General features: G+C 39.9%; 1 protein-coding gene across 1 annotated transcript in view; it reads right to left on the reverse strand.

Annotated features, from left to right (window-relative positions):
- Window positions 1-17,911, reverse strand: part of ABCA4 (ATP binding cassette subfamily A member 4) — a 73,379-nt gene that overhangs the window by 24,636 nt on the left and 30,832 nt on the right. Inside the window, exons 15-24 of the mRNA XM_031046711.2 lie at window positions 16,025-16,246; window positions 13,813-14,017; window positions 10,823-10,921; window positions 7,075-7,296; window positions 4,370-4,547; window positions 3,265-3,396; window positions 2,382-2,521; window positions 1,405-1,542; window positions 946-1,133; window positions 3-93 (exon numbers count right to left, since the gene is read on the reverse strand). Coding sequence (XP_030902571.2) covers window positions 3-93; window positions 946-1,133; window positions 1,405-1,542; window positions 2,382-2,521; window positions 3,265-3,396; window positions 4,370-4,547; window positions 7,075-7,296; window positions 10,823-10,921; window positions 13,813-14,017; window positions 16,025-16,246 — 1,615 coding nt within the window. The remainder of the gene's footprint in view (window positions 1-2; window positions 94-945; window positions 1,134-1,404; window positions 1,543-2,381; window positions 2,522-3,264; window positions 3,397-4,369; window positions 4,548-7,074; window positions 7,297-10,822; window positions 10,922-13,812; window positions 14,018-16,024; window positions 16,247-17,911) is intronic.

Genomic DNA, 17,911 nt, shown 5'->3' on the forward strand with positions numbered 1-17,911 from the left:
ACCATCCAGTTCCTGCTCTGGAGGTCCTTCTTTGTCCCTGTGTGCACAGCTGGAGCAGGAGCAGGAGCACTGAGATCCACAGCTGCAAAGTGACTAGCATGGACAAGCAACAGATACAAAGATGAAAGTGCTTCAGATACATGCAAAACAGGCTGCAAGTAAAGGCTGTCAGCCTTTGAAGGCTGGAGTCAGTGAAAAACTGGACATATCTGGAGCACCTTGAACATATTATACTGAAAGTCATCCGAGAACTGGATTCAGCAATACAGAAAACAAATCCACTTGCACAAAGCGTATCTGTCAGTTCTAAATTGTATGCAAAAAAACTGGGGAAATGTGATCAGCAGCGACCATGAGCATACAAATCATGTTGTTACTAAGACAGGAAGCACTACTAACAAGAGAAAGAATCCGGACCCCTATTTGAAGCTGTGCAAGGGGCTGGTTCAGCTATGGATAAACGTAGACTCTTCTGGTGTCTGAGCTAGTTACTAGACTACATCATGTTTACAACCACTGTACTGCAAAAACAAGCATTAGAAAGACCTGATCATAAACTCATGGAATGGTTTGGGTTGGAAGGAACCTTAAAGATCACCTAGTTCCAAACCCCCCTGCCACAGGCAGGCACACCTTCCACTAGAGCAGGCTGCTGAAAGGACAAAGGCAACTTGACTTAAAAGTTTAGACATACGTAACTGATGAGAGTGAACTACAGACCATGGAGAGCTTTCTATCGATCTGTTATTTTCACCTGTGTGCCTAGCTGTATATTTATATATTTATAATATATTTATATTTATTTTTGCATCGCTTTCTTCATTTGGAAGTCAGTTTTGTACACAACATCCAGCAGCACTTAACTGCTTTCCACCCTGGTGGAGTGCATGACTATGTGTAAGCATTTTTCACATTCCATGTGCAGGGAGGGAGCCACATACTTACTGAAGCCCTTCCAATTTTGATGTTTTTCATCTTGCGAACAAGAGTGAGATAGAAGCCAGACCCAAAGCAGTTCTTTAGGAATACAGGAGAACCTGAGCAGAAGAGTTTCCCTTGGGATATGATCGCTACTCTGTCTCCAAGGATGTCTGCCTCATCCATGTGATGGGTTGAGAGGATGATGGTTCTGCCTACAAAGAATAAGGAGGAATGTTCAATGAATGGACTCTCTCTTGAACTCAAAATTGTGCTTCGTTTTTCTGCAATTAATGCAGGGTTTTCTCTGCACCAGAGCCAAGTCCTAGGTTTGCCGCGTCATAGGTACCTGTTCACAGAACCTTGTTTGCCTGTATTCATATCCCACTACTCATGAGTTTAAGCAGCAGCCACATGTTGCATCTATGACAGGTTTAAAAAACAAAAAACTCACACAGAAACAATTTCCACTCTCAGAGCTGTTACCTGCGCGATACTTCAGCAGGAGATCCCAGATAGATCGCCTGGAATATGGATCAACTCCAGATGTGGGCTCATCCAAGACTACCACTTTAGCTTCACCCACAAATGCAATGGCAACAGACAGTTTCCTTTGCATTCCACCTACCAGAGAACAGACACGTCCAGGAGTCTGAGATAAGTTACATGAGTGGCAGGGGTGTAATAACACTGCTTTTCACTGGCGGACTGATACAATATATACTGATACAAGATACCCATCCTTGGGCAATTATCTGCAGTTAAGTCAATAGTCACATTTTTCCTCTGAAGTTCAGCATAGCTTGTTCAAAATTCTATTATCTTTATTAAATGTAACTTTTTAATCTACAAATTGCATTTTCTGCTTCTTGCCAGAAGCAAAAGCAGGAAGAGACAAGATTTTCATGTTTTTATGTGAATCGAGCCAACTTTTACAGTTACAATCAAGGATAAATTAGTATAAGCACATCTGGCTGTTCACTCAAATCAGCTTTCGAATCTCAAAGTGAGATGAGTTCAAACATACTACCTGCATGTGTACATTTAGAATGAAAGTAACTACTCCTACCAAATAATACAGCAGTATAGAGTACTGATCCAAACAGTGGAGCAGCATGATAGCATACTATTTCATTTACCTTTAAATAATAGAACATTGAATTTGGTGTTTTTCCTTACATTGGCAGATTTTCATTTTTTATATACTTATTAACCTCCCCCTCCCCCCCGCCCAGCTTTAAGTATATTTTAATTTGTTACATATTTGAATTTGTTGTAGATTTAGGGACAGGTTGTATCAGCTTTACTATTTGTACAGTCCCATTTACTCTTAAGTGAGCAAAACCTCCACAGCGCACAGTGATGTGTCAGAATATGTCTTCAAACACATAATTCAAACTATAATTGCCCAAAGATACAGAGAAGGCAGCAGAAAAAACATCTTAGAACAATCTTATGGGCACCTGACAAATTCTGAGCCTCTTCATTCCTTTTATGGGTGAGGCCCATGTCCTCTAGCATTGTTTCCAGCTCTTGTTCCGCTTCATCCCTGGATCTCCCTTTCAGTTGAGAATAAAACAAGATGTGCTCTGCTACAGTAAGGCTGTGAAATCAGACAGAAAGGCACCAGGGCAATTTAAATAAATATGCAGATTTTTGTTCCCAAGCAGCAATAAATTCACTCTAGATAAATTCCTTTGCTAAAGGAAGAAAGGCTGCTTTACTCTACATCTGGATCACAGATCTTACTAGGGATCAACATGCTTCCCTCAAATATCATAGGCTCTTTCTCTGCCTTTTCAAAGCAGAACCTGCTCCTAAAGGAACAGGTATAGCAGGCATAAGCCATCCATTTAAGTATATAAAATGGGAGCTAATGTAAGAGCTGCATTAAGGAAAAGAGTCTGCTGTTGAGATGAACACAAACTAATGGCAGTGAAGCTGGAAATCACCTGAGAAGGTAGTAAATAGCTGGGTGGTAGTAGAAAATGGGCACTAAAATATCCTGCTACTGCACTGTGGACCTAGATTTTTATGCTTTAGGTGGCCTAAGTCACATGAATCCCCAGACTGAACTCATGCTAACTCACACTGCAACAGAAAACACTAACACCAGAAGCACTATAATTTTCCTTGCAAACATCACTGTTCCCAGCTAAATGATGGAGGAGATTTCTACTGGAGAAGGCCACTACCTACCTTATATGAGTGCTAAGAGCTGGAGTAGCACCTCTGAGATATATCTTCTGCCAGCACAGTAAGAGAAACAACACAGGCTTTGTGGCTTTGTCAAATATGCAAACTGGAACCCTTACTCTGAAAAAGCTAGTATGGAATGATACTTACTGGTTAAATAAGATATTGTACTGAGGGCACATGCCTAATCTGTGCCGAATGGAGTCCATGTGAGTCTGAATATCCAAGCCGCCAATCAGCACAGTGCCAGAAGTAGGTGGGAAGAGGCCTGTCAGTATCGACCTGAGAAAACAGAATGAGAACATTCCCACACTCTCCTCTTTCCCTGACACATTAGGAAGATGCATTGCACGCTTCCACTAGATGGAGCATGATGACTTCTTACTATGGGCCTCGATGGAACAACTCCAGTAAAAAAGCACACATATAAATACTCTTGCCCTGCTACACTGAGAATCTTGTGAATCTGCAGATTAGAATGCTTTTGCTTTGGGTCAAACATACATACTGTGGAACAATTACAAAAAAAAAAAGGCAATTTAAAGTCCATTTGAAATAAAACTGATTTATAATATAAAACCCCTAAGCTGTTCTGCTGGGAAAAATCACAATGAAACATTTCAGTTCTTTCAACCTTTGTTGAACTTGTCACCAGCTCATGAAATATATTGTTCACCAATTCATCCTATTTTGCCTAATAAAGCTCTGTATAAAGAGAATTAAATATTCCTAAAGTCCAGCTTTCTGAGATGTTAGGGTTCTAGGACTAGAGGAACATCTTAATCTGGATATGGATCTTGCATATATATAATCTTTTTGTCAAAACAGAATCTGTATTTTATACTCCTTTGCACATAGATCAAAAACCATGACTGATAAATTCAAACAGAGAAATTAAGAACATGTGGAGTGTGGTGGCTTTCAAATCTTCAGTTCTTTCAGCCAGATCCTTCTCCCTCTCTACGTACTGGGAGTCTGGTCATGGGAAATGAATTATGAGGGAGAGAATTGCTTCCTTCTCTCTGGACTTTCACTTGTTTGTGTCATGCATTGCCCCTCTCCCTGGGCTTTAGTTAATACAGGATATCTTCTTTTTGCCTATAGGCAGCATTTCCCTGTCTGGAAAAAACTTGATGTTGTGCATCAAGCTAGCTGCAGGGGTGGCAGAGAGACAAGAGTGAAAAGAGAAGGCTGCTCCTCAGGATACAGCAATAGAGCATTCTCTGAGTTTGCTTCTTCTAAAATACAGACTTACATGGTGGTTGTCTTTCCTGCTCCATTGTGACCAAGGAATGCTGTGATCTGGCCTTCATAAAAAGTAATATTCATCCCATCTACTGCTGGCTTGGGCCTGTTTGCAAAAATCTTCACCAGATTCTGAATGCATACTCCAGGAATCAATCCTATTGGCTCTGGTTCAAAGAAGGTATTTACTTGAAAGACAAGAAATCAAGAATGAAAAAAAGAATAAAAGCACATTTTAATCACAGTTTTGATGATGACACATCAATAAGTGCAGAAGCAACAGCACACACCCAGTAAAACATAGCATCATGTGCCAGTGCCAGATTCTCCAGTCACACCACTACCAAACAGGCAAGATTTCTAACCACAGTGCAATTCGGTTACAGTCACCCATAGATCAACAACAGAAGTGGAGCCCAGAACTATAATAATCTGTGGAGAGATAACTCATTGGGTCAGGTGAAGCTGATTGTGCTTTCTGTTTTCTGTAGCAGGAAGATTATTTAGGAATGTTGTCTGAAGATACTTAGGCTGAGAGATTAAAAAAGCAGCAGGTTGCCTTTCTAGCCAGGCTAAAATCTGCCATTCAAATCATGTGTCCAGCTGTGCGTTCTTTTACCAGGCTGCTTTAAAACAAACCAACATTTGCCTTTAATCCTGGTAGGTGAAAGTCACCCCCTTGCAGAGGCCAGCTCAAGATTTAGACCGTACCTAACATAAGCACTACACTACATTGTATGGCTTTCTCTCCCGATTAAAAATGCATTATTGTAAATAGCACCATTGGGATGTTTTATTGCATCAGGCTGCTCGACAAAACAAACTTCCTTTGAAGTAAATTAAGCCCTTAGGCAATGTGAATGATGGAAGTTGAGAAATTTAAAGACCCTGTCCACTTTTGTTTACACAGAATGCTTAAGGCTTGGTAGGGAGGCTTGTTTTGCAATTGTAGTTCAGTTAAGTTGCTCAGTACCCAGCAGGCCTGTGTGGAGAGCAGCCAATGCCATCTGGATGAAACCACTCCCACTTCCAGCAGTGGCTACTATGACTGTCATTATAAACATATTCAGGAAAATGTTCCAAATTATGTTGTACACGCCAGAGCTGTACAGAGCTGAAATAATTAATTTAGAACAGGTAGCTTTATTTAAAATAAAATTACATTTATGACAAACTCTTCTTTTGCTTTGTGAAAGAATTTAGGTTTCCTTTTGTCTTGCTAAACCTAATACATACATTCCTGTATTTACAGAAGTTCACATGGAGTCTGGCTAGATAGTTATGCATATATTGGCAACTGAGGTACCATCCTTCTACATGTATCATGAGCTCAATTCATGTTTGTCTGCAAGACTCACAAGTTCTGAGGCAAATTTTCTGATGATCTGCTTTGCATCACCTGAAGGACACTGGTGGAGGGCTGAGCTCCCTTTTTTTGTGATTCATATTTCTCCACTCTGATCCTATTCCCTCAGTGCAATTTTGGACCATTTAGGTCTTTCTTCAGAGATGGCAGCAGTTGTTGGGGAGGTTAATGGGGCTTTGGTGAAGGCTCTGCTTAAAACCCATCAACCAATTAGGACAAGTTTATAGAGTGCCTTCCTTGCTCTGCTAACCTACTGGACTGCACTAGAGTTAAGCCATAAGAACTACTCTCTATGTCACATCCCATCACTCTTACATGAAGCTCTAGCTGCCTTTGGACCATACCAGGTCTGCTCTTGGCTTCTCTGTGTCTCTCAGATCCTGTGTGGCTGGCTGAAAGGGAAGGCAGGCTTTTTTGTGCAGTGACAGGCAATGCCCTTCCTCTGTGGCCATGGAACAGCTGGAACCTGGGAGTTGATGAGTTCAGCACCAAAAAGATAAGGCAACACTAGGAGAAGATTGGCTGAAATAACCTTTGCCCTCTGCCTGTCTTTTTTCTTTTGAAGTCTGTCCTGTTTCCATTCATCCTGAATGCACATTTTCAGTGCCTACGTGAGGAGCTCTAATGACCCCACTTTTATCTCTATCTTTTCAAGAGTCAGAGTGGGCTCAGAGCTGTCTGTAGCAGTTAGTTTTGCTACAGAATCCACATGCATTCCTCTGAGCATCACATTCAGAAAACTCCTCTGGCTCCCCACAAAAGAAGACATAGGGACTTGAAAACAAGGCAGGTCATTCAGGAATTCTTAGGTGGTGGCTAATGTCAGCATCAGAAAAGGCTGCAGACAGACACACAGAGCACTTCAGATAAATCCCTTTGAAACCAGCCTTTCCCTACAGATGCAACACACACTAAAGATAGGGGGATAAAAGAAGGGGGGGGGGTGTTGAGGAACATTCCTCTCAGCATTAAGTATTTGTATTGAAGTCTGTTTAATTCTAAGAAGTTAATGTATGTGTCTCTGAGGCTCCCCTCATAGCACGGGCACTAACTTGCCATAGAAACAGCCTACATTTGCATGATAAAAACCAATTACAGAGATCTTCTGGAAGGTAGCTCTCATATATGATGGCTAAAATATTTTAAGGAATTCCGAATGCAGAGGAATCAGTGAGAGGGTAGCTGGGAGAGTCAGTGCTTCTCCTGAGCTTAGCTGGAGCAGTTGCATGCTATGCACTGTAGCCTACTGGGCTCTTGTAGTTTGACTCCAATCAGTCCTATTTCTAGTTTGTTATGAAATGCAGTAAGCATGGTATCTCAGAAGTATTCAAGTTTCTCTCTCTCCTTACTATGAATTTCATCTTTGTCCAGGGTATCTGTCTGAGGCTTTCCCCGCTCACCGGGTTCTCTTTCTCGTTTGTGTTTACACTGTTTGTTTTTACCATCCTTCTCCCCCTGCTTGTCACTCTTTTCTTCTGGCTTTTCAGGCTCTTCAGATTTCCTTGTGCTTTCATTTTTTTCCCCTTCCACGGCCTTCTGATCCACACAGCCTTCTGGCTCCAGGCTTTTATCTAAATCAACCAAAAGTAACCAAGATTTAATTAACCAAACTTGAATTTCCTCATCTATCTCTGGAGGTGCTTTGAGGAAAAGGAGGCAGTCTTTCCTAAGCCTCAAGCTCTCCAAGAGCATTAATCATCAGTGCTTTACTCAGGTTAGGTACAGCACTCAAAGCCATCTACCTTAAAATCTTCACAGTGTCAGGAACAGATGACTGACAATTTTGTGATTATAGACTCAGAGTAGAAGATCCTGAATAATATTAGTAATATGCTTTATATTTTGTCCACACAGCTCTAGACCAAATTCTTCACCACTTGCAGAGAAATGCCATATAGACATTTCCCAGATATGCAGGGAGTGAGAGGGAGAAAAACAAAACAAGATTAAATGAAAAGCAAACTGCTACTAAGATTAAAAGACTTGCTCCAGGCTGGAATGAACGAGTTGGTGTTAACTTTTGTACAAGTCACATAAAGTCACTAATGGGGACGGGCTTAATGTATGAAGAACAGTGATGGTAGAAGAGGGAGCTCCTGACGGAACTGTTTGCATTACACAAATTCAAGCTGACAGCCTAGAGTGCAATGAGCACAGTTGTGAACTAGCCCCTTAGGTCTTAATTCTGGTGTGGAATTTCACCTTAACTTTCTGCTATAAGAAGTTTAAGCCTATAAAACTATGTAAAATTACACAAATAGCAACATAAACAAGTTCACTGCATCACCTTAAACAGCAAAGTGAGTGAGGGATACAAAAGTGCACTGACTTTAAATTACCAAGACGATTTACCAGTTTAACTTCATTTTCAGCTGTGTGTTTATATTATCTGGCATTTTCTTATGCAGTTTCCTTACCAACTCATTAGTTATTTATGATAAATTAAGGAAATGCTTCGTATTGTCCCTGAAGGAAAGATATGAGTTGAGAGAAGTTCTATATTGTTCCTGTAAGCTGAGACACTGAAGAATCTTAGCTCTTCAAACAGGTAAGAATTACATGCCTCCTACAAAGGCATTAATCAGACATGACCTTTCCAACTGTCCCTGCTCGAGAAAACACAAGGCAATCAGCATCTCCTTGAATGTTATATGCTCCAGCTCTTAAACAACTTGGTGGCTCTTTCCTAAAACCCCACCAGTAACTCTGTCTTTCTTTCAATGAGGATCCCTAAACCAGACAAGACAGTCCAGATAATCTCACAAGTGCTAACTAGAAGGGAGGAATCACTTCCCTTGAACTGATGGTTATACTCTTGTTAATAAAGTTCAGGATGCATCTGGTCTTCCTGGCTACAATGGGCACACTTGGTATCTCATGTTCAACATGTCAACCAGCCCTTTACTACAAAGCTGGCTGCCATCCAGGTGGCAGCCAGTCTGTACTGTCCTGTGGAGTTATTCCATCCCAGACACAGTATTATGCATTTACTTTTGTTGAACTCCATGAGGCTCCTATAAAACCATTTCTCCATCCTCTTCAGGTTCCTCTGTAAAGCTGCCCTGCACTCCCTGTTCCTTCCAGTTTGGTATCTTCCATTACCTTGCTCCCACTCAGGCTGTTAATAAAGGCATTATACAGCATTAAGTCCAGTATCAGGCCCCTGATACTAATAACTGATCCCCAGTTATGCTTTGTACTGCTGATCACAATCCGTTGAACCTACCAGTTCAGCCAATTTTCTACTCACTTTAGTGTCCACTCAAACAGCCTTTATCTCATCAACTTGGCTATCAGAATATTAGGCAAACCCATGCTGAAACGCTTGCTAAAGTCAAGTTAAATAGCATTCACTGCTCTCTCTTTGTCCATTGATACGTTCATCACAGAAGAAAATCAGACTGGTTAGGCAAGATTTGCTCTTCATAAATCCATGTTCATTATTTCCTATCACATTATCCTTTATGTTCTTGGGAATGGTTTCTGGAAGGATCTACCACTTAACTTTCTTAATCTTACCAGGGACTATCAGCAGAACTAGAATGAGAGTTGTGGAAGGGACTGTACTGTTACCCAATTATTTCTCAACAGTGAACTGTTAGATGAGCTCAGTTACCTGATGTAGCCTCCCCTGCAAAATAAACTCTAGGCTTCACTTAAGCAAAATGTTTTATCTAAGTAACCTAAAAATGGTAGCATAAACTCATCATATTGATTTAAAAAATGAAAGTAAAGTAGCAGCCATAAACTGTTCTGTTGCGGTTTACCTGACCACCTGAATATTTTGGGGCTTTCAAGCCTTCTCACAACCTTTAGTTTGGGTACTAAGAAATCACAAGTCCGCCTTGTCCTAGAAATATGCTAAAGAACACACAGAACTTATTAAGCATTAAGATAACCAGACAATGGATTTTATGTCTACTAAATATAGGCTTACACTAAACAAATAATGTTAAAATCCTGTAACTAACTGCTCCAAATCTGGAGAGTCAAAGGAGCTCTGGTGCAGGATGTGGCCAAATTCCACAGAAGTCAATGAGATGTAGTGGCTGATATCTTACCTGGATCTTGGGAAATACTCCATTCATCTATAAACATATTACAAGTCCTCCTTTGGCTCTTTCCTCTTCCTTCCTATACAGTCACATTCTAATCTGGTGGGCAGCATTTGCAAAGCTGAAGCAGGTAGCAGACTCCATAACATCTAGGCAAGCCTCTACCATTCTGAATACCCTCACAGCAAGGCCAAAGGAAAACTTGTTCATTCCCTCAGAATGTAACAGAAGGCAAAGCCTCTTAAAAACACCCCACTGTTACAACCTCTTTTCTGATCAAAATGTGAGCAGTGGACGTCATGTTCACAGAAAGGATTAACTCCCTTCTGATTTATAGGTATCATCCTGAGATGTGACTGCCTTGTCAGCAGTCTGAGTTAATGAAGCAAAGGACAGTAATGAGATTATTTCTTCATCTATCATTTTGACTGGTTTCACTGTTACCTTGTAAATTTCAGACAGATTTCAAAACACCATCTCTAGCAAGTCTCTATTCTAAACATTAATTTTGCATTATTTCCTATTTAAACAGTCACCTACATGTTCTTAACTACTCCAGTATCAAAGCACAGACAAAAATAATCCGTAAAAGCAGGACTTTGAACTCATTTGTATTGTTGGTCCAAGGGTGGCATAAATTTTGAAATTGCTTAAAAACCCAAAGTAAACTGACAGAAATTAGTGTCAAACTAGGTAGAAAATAACCCATTTTAGAAAGATGGGAGATCCTCAGTATAAGAAAGATCAACATTTCACAAATGTTACGTTGAGCAATAAGAATTCCTGAAGTGTCTCAAAGAGTGTTGGTTAGAGAGTGGGGATTTGATGTTGCTTGTTAAGCCCTGCTTTAAAGGCTCCCAGATGGCATAGTGACTCACCTCTAATAACTCTAATAATAGCAGGCCACTGCAAGTTCAAAGGCACCTGCTGATGTTCCCAGTGCATGGCTGCCTCTAATCTTTGCAGCAGCTCAGGTAATGGAAATGTTATGTAGTCACCTCTAAGCGGATCAGTGGGTTTGAAGTTATTTAAAAGAACTCACCATCAGCAATTGCTGTTTTCTCAGCTTTGGGGTTTCTAGGGCCAAGCCAGTAAGATTCCTGCAGAGGGAAATACCAAGGCTGCGGTAGCCCATAGTCCCCTAAAACAAAAATAAGACGGCAAAGTGCACTTCATAAACACATTCCTCAGTAGGCACAAATTCATCTAGGCAAAGACTGAGCTATAATTAGAAACACTTGCAGTCCTAGTGTTGCATATCAGAAGGATAAACCATCCACCAAGTACCTAACAGAGCAGATTCTGTTTGCAGGTATTTTCTTTCCTTTTGGACAGGAGTAAAATGTGCAGAAAATGTGTGATTGCACTGGCCTTACCTTTTCTGAAATGGAATGTGGTCTAATTACAGAATGAAGCTACTCCTTGCACGGGACAATTTGAATCCTCATCTACAGGGCAGCAGCTGCCAAGGAACACCCTGACTGCTTAAGATGGGATTCCAGCTTCACTCAGTGTCAACACTGAACACTTGAGGGTTGACACAAATGAAAAGCTTATTATGTTTACACTTACCACCCTGGGCCTGAATTCACAACTGGCAATGAGAAAAGAGACTCTGGCTATTATTTCAGCACACAGGAAAATTGACAACAGAGTAATCTATTTTTTAAACAGAAATAGGCTTTTTTAGTCACAGATTAATTCTGCTTTGAAAAGAGAAAGTACAATAACATTATCAGTCATTGTCAGGCCAGAGCAGTGTTAGTGCAAACCAAGACTGCTTTCCTGCATCACACTGATACATAGAATGCAGGGATTTGAGCTGCTGTGTTTAAAACATCTGCGAACCCAAATGATACTGGCCTTGTGCTACTTATTCAAAATAAGCTAAGGAAATTTGTGATGGTTGCTGAAAGGTGGTCAGTTTTTCTGTAATGAAGACCATTGTTGACAAAAGTGTCTATTTCTCACTAACCAAAACAACCCTGTATTTCAGGCAACCACAACTTGTACACAACTTGTACACAAACACCCTGTCTGCATCCGTAAGCAGTTGTCTTGCACTTGTTATGGACTGGATTATATCTCTTTGAAGCTGGTGGCTAAAATAACTGTTTCTCATTAAGGATGAATGAAAACCCCTCCCATATAGAGCAAAAAGCTCAAACATCCAACGGTCCAGCATGCCAGTGCGTGGCTGGCTGCAGAGAAAGCTTGAGCAGGAGCTGAACCATATGGTTCAAAGGGTTATCCAGGGAATTTGTATAGTAAGCTCAGAGAGCACAGCATTGATTTGGTAGCTCTGCATGTGTGTGATGGAGAAATGCTATGGGAAATTCCACAGAAAGAGAGGAGCAGAAAGCTGAAGAGGAACTGAAGCAAATGAATAGGAGCCCTGAGAGGCATTACTTTTGTGTGAAGTGCTGGCATGAAAAAAACCCAACTTGGATCTAGGAGCAAAGAAACTCCTGTTACTGAATTCCTGCTGTGTTCATGGAAATAGTACATTGTCCATTCTTTTTTAAATAAACAGAGTTGCAACACAGGCTTCTCCAAAGAGGAACTTTGACGAAAATTACTGCAAATAAGCTTTGAAAATAAGTGTATTAAAATTGCATTAAACTGCTTTGTGAGGACACATTTGTTGAAAACTGAATAGGCATGAATCTGGTGGAGCATAGCCCACTTTGGTAGGGGCACAAACCAGACCCCATCAGTGTTTACAAATATGTAAAGGGTGGGTGTCAGGATGATGGAGCTAGGCTTTTTTTCAGTGATATCCAGTGATAGGACAAGGGGCAATGGGTGTAAACTGGAGCATAGGAGGTTCCATGTTAACATCAGGAAGAACTTCTTTACTGTAAGAGTGACAGAGCACTGGAACAGGTTGCCCAGGGGGGTTGTGGAGTCTCCTATGTTGAAGATATTCAAGGCCCACCTGGACAAGTTCCTGTGTGATGTACTCTAGGTTACCCTGCTCTTGCAGGGGGTTGGACTGGATATCTTTCCAGGTCCCTTCCAACCACTGGGATTCAGTGATTCTGTGATTCAGGTCATATTTTAATTTGAAACAAAATGTCCTCAGACACATCTAAAACCATTTACAAATCCTTATCTTTTCTTGCTTTGGGTTAACTAACGTAAGTGTTGTGTGCAGATCAACACCATCTTATCTTATTCATCATTCATTTTCCTTCCTAGCTAGAAAATCTGCAAGATGTCAAATTCTGCAGAACCACTCAAGGGAGACAAAAGAAATAAAAGAGAAACCATAGCCATCTGCCAAGAATCACATTCTAGAACTGTGGAACTGCAGTTCATAGGTGGGAGTAATAGATTAATGAAAAGAAAGCTCACTTGCTCCTACAGAAGAAGCATTTATTATACTGTAGCAATATTCTATAAAAAGGTAACTATTTAAGCTGCAAGGACAAACTGGTTTCTTACAAAGAAAGTTCCCAAACTTTGTAACTGATGATGAAGAAAATCCTTTTGTGAACTTGTATTAGAACCAGGATTCCTATTTAGCAATAAAATCAATCCACACAGGCTCTTTCACAGCTGCCTAAGACACAGTATGTGTCTCAGGAAATAGTAAAATCGTTTAAGAAAACAGTTGGCCTAATGTGGCCATAGTATATATGTGAACTAGATCTGTTATTTCTATTTTCAAAATCTAAAGAATTTTCATTAGAAATGGTTAAAACGACTCAAAAGAAATCTATGTATGCAAATTGGCTGTTAGCAAATGGCATTTCTGTAGATTTACTTTCTATTTAAATTTTAAAACAGGACCAGAAATTGCATCCTCCTCCTTACTCTTTCCTCATTTTCTATTCTTTTCAAGACTAAAACAGGAGAAAGGAAAAAGAGATAAAAGTGAAAGCACTTACTAAAGCAGTGGTGCTATACTGGGTACAACTGATGGGCTACAATGTCAAATATCCTTTTTCCGACAAAGAAATATTCAGAGGCTGATGAGACTGATTACAACAACTACCACCACTTTGTTTGAATAAGAAATAGACATACCTGGAAAAACATTATCAAGATACCAAGAAAGTATTCCATAGAGAAAAGCATCAAAAAGCATCATTTTTATGGAAAAAAGAAAACTATATTCATCTCCTTCCAAGGGACTGGTTCTGATGTTACCCCACTGTAGGCCAAGTCCTTGCTCTTCATAGCGTGACAAGTATTCTGCACCAAAGCCAAATGCTACTTGAGAAAGCAAACTCTGGAACAAAAGAAAAATGGCATTCAACTCAGAGGGTTATTTTGTAAAGAAAGCACAAAGAAAGACATCCTTTAAGGACTGGACTTCAAATCACAGAATCACGGAATCAACTAGGTTGGAAAAGACCTTTAAGATCATCAAATCCAACCATTAAAACTTGATATTGAATGAATTATTCTCTAATGAACTCAATTTTCCCTAATGAATTATTAGGGAAAAGCGGTTTCACTTTTATATTGGACTGGGATGTTTAAGCCTCTGAATGGCAGCAATTCTAAGCAGCATTTAGCCTTAATTGATTTAACTTTGGCTGTATTTTCTTTAGCTACCAGGCAACCTTCACAGCTTCTTTGTTTTCCATTAATGTCTCTTTTGCAGTGTAGACCTTTGCCTTTCTTGGAGAAACAAAGCATTTCTTGAGTGTATGGGGCAGTGCCAGTATGAGTTACAAGGCAGAAAGTACACCAGATGCTCAGGAGAAGAAAAACCACAGCCATCCCCTCTCCTCTGGTGTGTCTGCTACCTGTTTCTCACACTATGAACTAATAAACCAGTACAGTATCCAAATATTTTCTTCAAAGTTGCATTGCAAAAATGGAGCAAGAAGTGATACAGAGCTGTTTGCTGGAATATGCATAGTTCAGCCAGGAATGCCTTAGGAAAATGAGGAGCCAAGAGGGATCCCAACTGCAACTCTGTGAAGCATTCCCCTAGTATGCTAAGTAAAAACTGTTTGGTTTTCAGCAATACATTTTCTATTCAAGTACATTGTCCTTAAAACCTTTTCTTTTCCTCATCAGCCCCCCTCCACATTAATATCCTGCCCCTTATACCATCCCTTGTAATCACCTCTTCTTCAGAGACTAACCTTTGAACAACAAATGAAAGACCAAACCTATCAGGAATAGAGAAAAAAATAATGGCTTTTGGCTAGCAAACATCCTTTGTTACACAGATGCTTCCTCCTTCACTTTACAGTGCTTAAACTGTGTACTTGTCTCAGGATTTCTTCACAAATCAGAATTGGAACAAGTCTATTCCTTTCATGACTTAAAGACAGGATTAAGTTTGGCACATGATTGCCTTAACTGGTAAAACTAAAAACGTTATATACTATATCCGCATAGTATAGCAGTTAAAGCTAACTCACAGCCATATTTATGCTTCATTATAGCTTTTGAGGTGTTTTGTTTTCTTTTTCATTTTTCATTAGATTTCCATGTGCATTAGAAGACAGGACTTCTCTTTTACGTAGGTTGTTAGAATGCTCACCAAGAATGGGGAATCTGGATTCAAACACCTGCTCCACTACCTGACCCACTGAGTAACAGAAACTGATGTTGTAATTCCACAGTTCCATTTCACAAAACAGCAAGAAATTTCCAGCTCCACTGAATTATTAATTATCTTACGTATAACGAAGAGAACCAGCAAGGAAGCTGGTGGACAATGTCTACAACTTCTTAGATGGAAGATACTTCTCAAAGCTTTAGCACTTGAGTTCAGATCCTAACTGATAAGATAAATAAGGATATATAAAGATAATTAGGGAGTAAATAGATGTATTCAGATAAATTCAGATAAATAAGGAATGTGAATTTGAGGTCTTCTAACCCTTAGATACTACCCTGTTAACTAGGCTGTAGCACATAACTGTCCCCATTTTGTGAATTGCCTTTGTATTTAATAAACAAACCAGAAGTTAGATTTCCTTTGACTTCTGCGTAAGTGTTCAAAACATTTTGCTGATTTCCTAGCATTTAGTAAGTAAGATAAATCTTGATGAACTTTCTAAAAGCCACGAAAATCTCTCTCATTTGCTAGGTGTGCTAAAGGCTTGCTCACTTTCAATCCCTAATTATTTGAGAGAGATTCAGAGGTCTCTCTTTCTGAATCGAAGAAGCAAAGAGGAAGAAGTGTGCAATTATTTGCTACTCACATATGCACCATGAGAAGGGCAGTTAAAATGTGAAGCCAAAGATACCACATAATCAGTGAAAGGCTTACTGCTAGGATCTTCACTTCAATAGTCACGCGGTCTTGCCAGGCAAAGCAGACAATGTGAGGCAGGTACAAGGTGAAGTAGATGACTCCACTGCAGGCAGCTGCCAGATTTGCTTTGGAAAAGAAGGTGCTGAACAGGAAACACTGCATGATGGTGGCTGTGGTGAATGTCAGAAGGAACAGAAAGAAGAGGAGTGGACTGCTATAATGTAGTACTTGTCCATGCTGTGAGGAAAAGGAAAATGGAAGTATTTAGAAGTTTTGCCACTTTCTGAATTAGAAGAAAAGGTCAGAATTGCTACTGACATGTTACACGCAGTGGGTAATAAGGCAGCCTTTCTTACCTAACATGACTTCTAAGTCTCCCAGGCAGTAATTTCAACACCTGAGCTCATTACAGTAACAAATCCTTCATCTAATTTTACCCCTGCCCTTGAATTGTCACTTAATAGTCACTTAATAGTCAATAGTACAATAAGCTGCGGAGTTCATATTCACATTTGATGACTGAATTAAGATCTTAACTGATGGAAAGCAGACATTCTGTTCCTGCCAAATAAATGATTCCAAGCAAGATATGCCTGCTTGGAAATTCATACATTTGAAATAAAACTACTTGCACTGCAATAATCACTCTTTGTTGACCTCATTTTCTCCTCAGTCCACTTGCCTGGTGTGCAGGAAAAACAAGGTATGGAACCCTGACAAAATATATCTTAAAAAAGCCAAAGCAACTCAGGAAAATGATACAAGCTTCTGCACCTACATGATACTCAAACTGCAGAAGGGTATCACAGCTGAGGAATCCAAGTGCAGTTTCCCACAGATCCCTGTGTACTAATCAACCCACTGATGGACTGACTTATTGACCTTTCTTCCTTAGAGCTTTTGTAGGTCAAATGCTCCCTCCTGAGAAGAGCATGGTCTGCTGCTGTATCTATTTACTATCTATTTACTCCTAAAAAGCAATGTTGAGGCCTATTTTATTTGGCTCAACTTTATTGAGCCTTATATAAGGCTCAAATGGGTTTATAAGGCTATAAACAGGTTTCAATATTGTTGCAACATCTCACTGGGCCTCTGAGACTGACTTCTTTATAAACAGTGATACAACCTTTCATAAGAATGTATTTACGAAGATGTCTCACACTGGCAAAGCGAAATCCAGGAGGAGAAGCGAATTACAGGTATAAGCACATTCCTCTCTGGCGTTAACTACCTCCTGATTTTTAATTAAGCTGGTGTAGCAAATAAAGTAAGCTTTCTCTATTCACCCAAGCTGTAATGGAACAAAAGGAATGAGAACAACTCATGAAGGGCAGGCTGGTAAGACAGAGTAGATTGAAGCCTGATGGTGCATTTATGCAAATACCAGTTCCCCACATCAAAAAAGATGCAAGTGGATTCTTCCTTATCAAAATGCTTCACATTTATATAGAGTAGCCAGGAGGAGCTTGGGTCTCAGGTAACAGAGAGAAGAGGTAGTCCTTCAAGAAAACATCCAACCTGCTCTGAAAAGTTACAAAACACAGCAATTGGGGTCACAGAAGCAAAAAGGGTTTGTGTTTTAATTTTTTGGGTTTGGTGTGGGGGTTTTTTTCGGTTTTGGTTTGTTTTTCAGGTTGTCCTGAAACTACTGTCCTTGCAGGGTCTTTTCCCATTGAAATAGTGGCATAATTGCTAAGTAGGTAAGCACTGAGTATTATAAATTAATCACATACGGTGAATTACAAGATTAAAATTCCTCATATTATGATCCTTCTATTTAAAGCAACAATTCTTTCTTACTGCAAGATCTGCCTCTGTCTACAGGAAACACAATATAGAGTAATCAGCTGGACGTATTGTTCTGTGCAGGATCTTACAATAAATCTTATTAGTGAGTTCATC

The sequence above is a fragment of the Melopsittacus undulatus genome, chromosome 6, assembly GCF_012275295.1.
Source record: "Melopsittacus undulatus isolate bMelUnd1 chromosome 6, bMelUnd1.mat.Z, whole genome shotgun sequence".
NCBI lineage: Eukaryota > Metazoa > Chordata > Aves > Psittaciformes > Psittaculidae > Melopsittacus > Melopsittacus undulatus.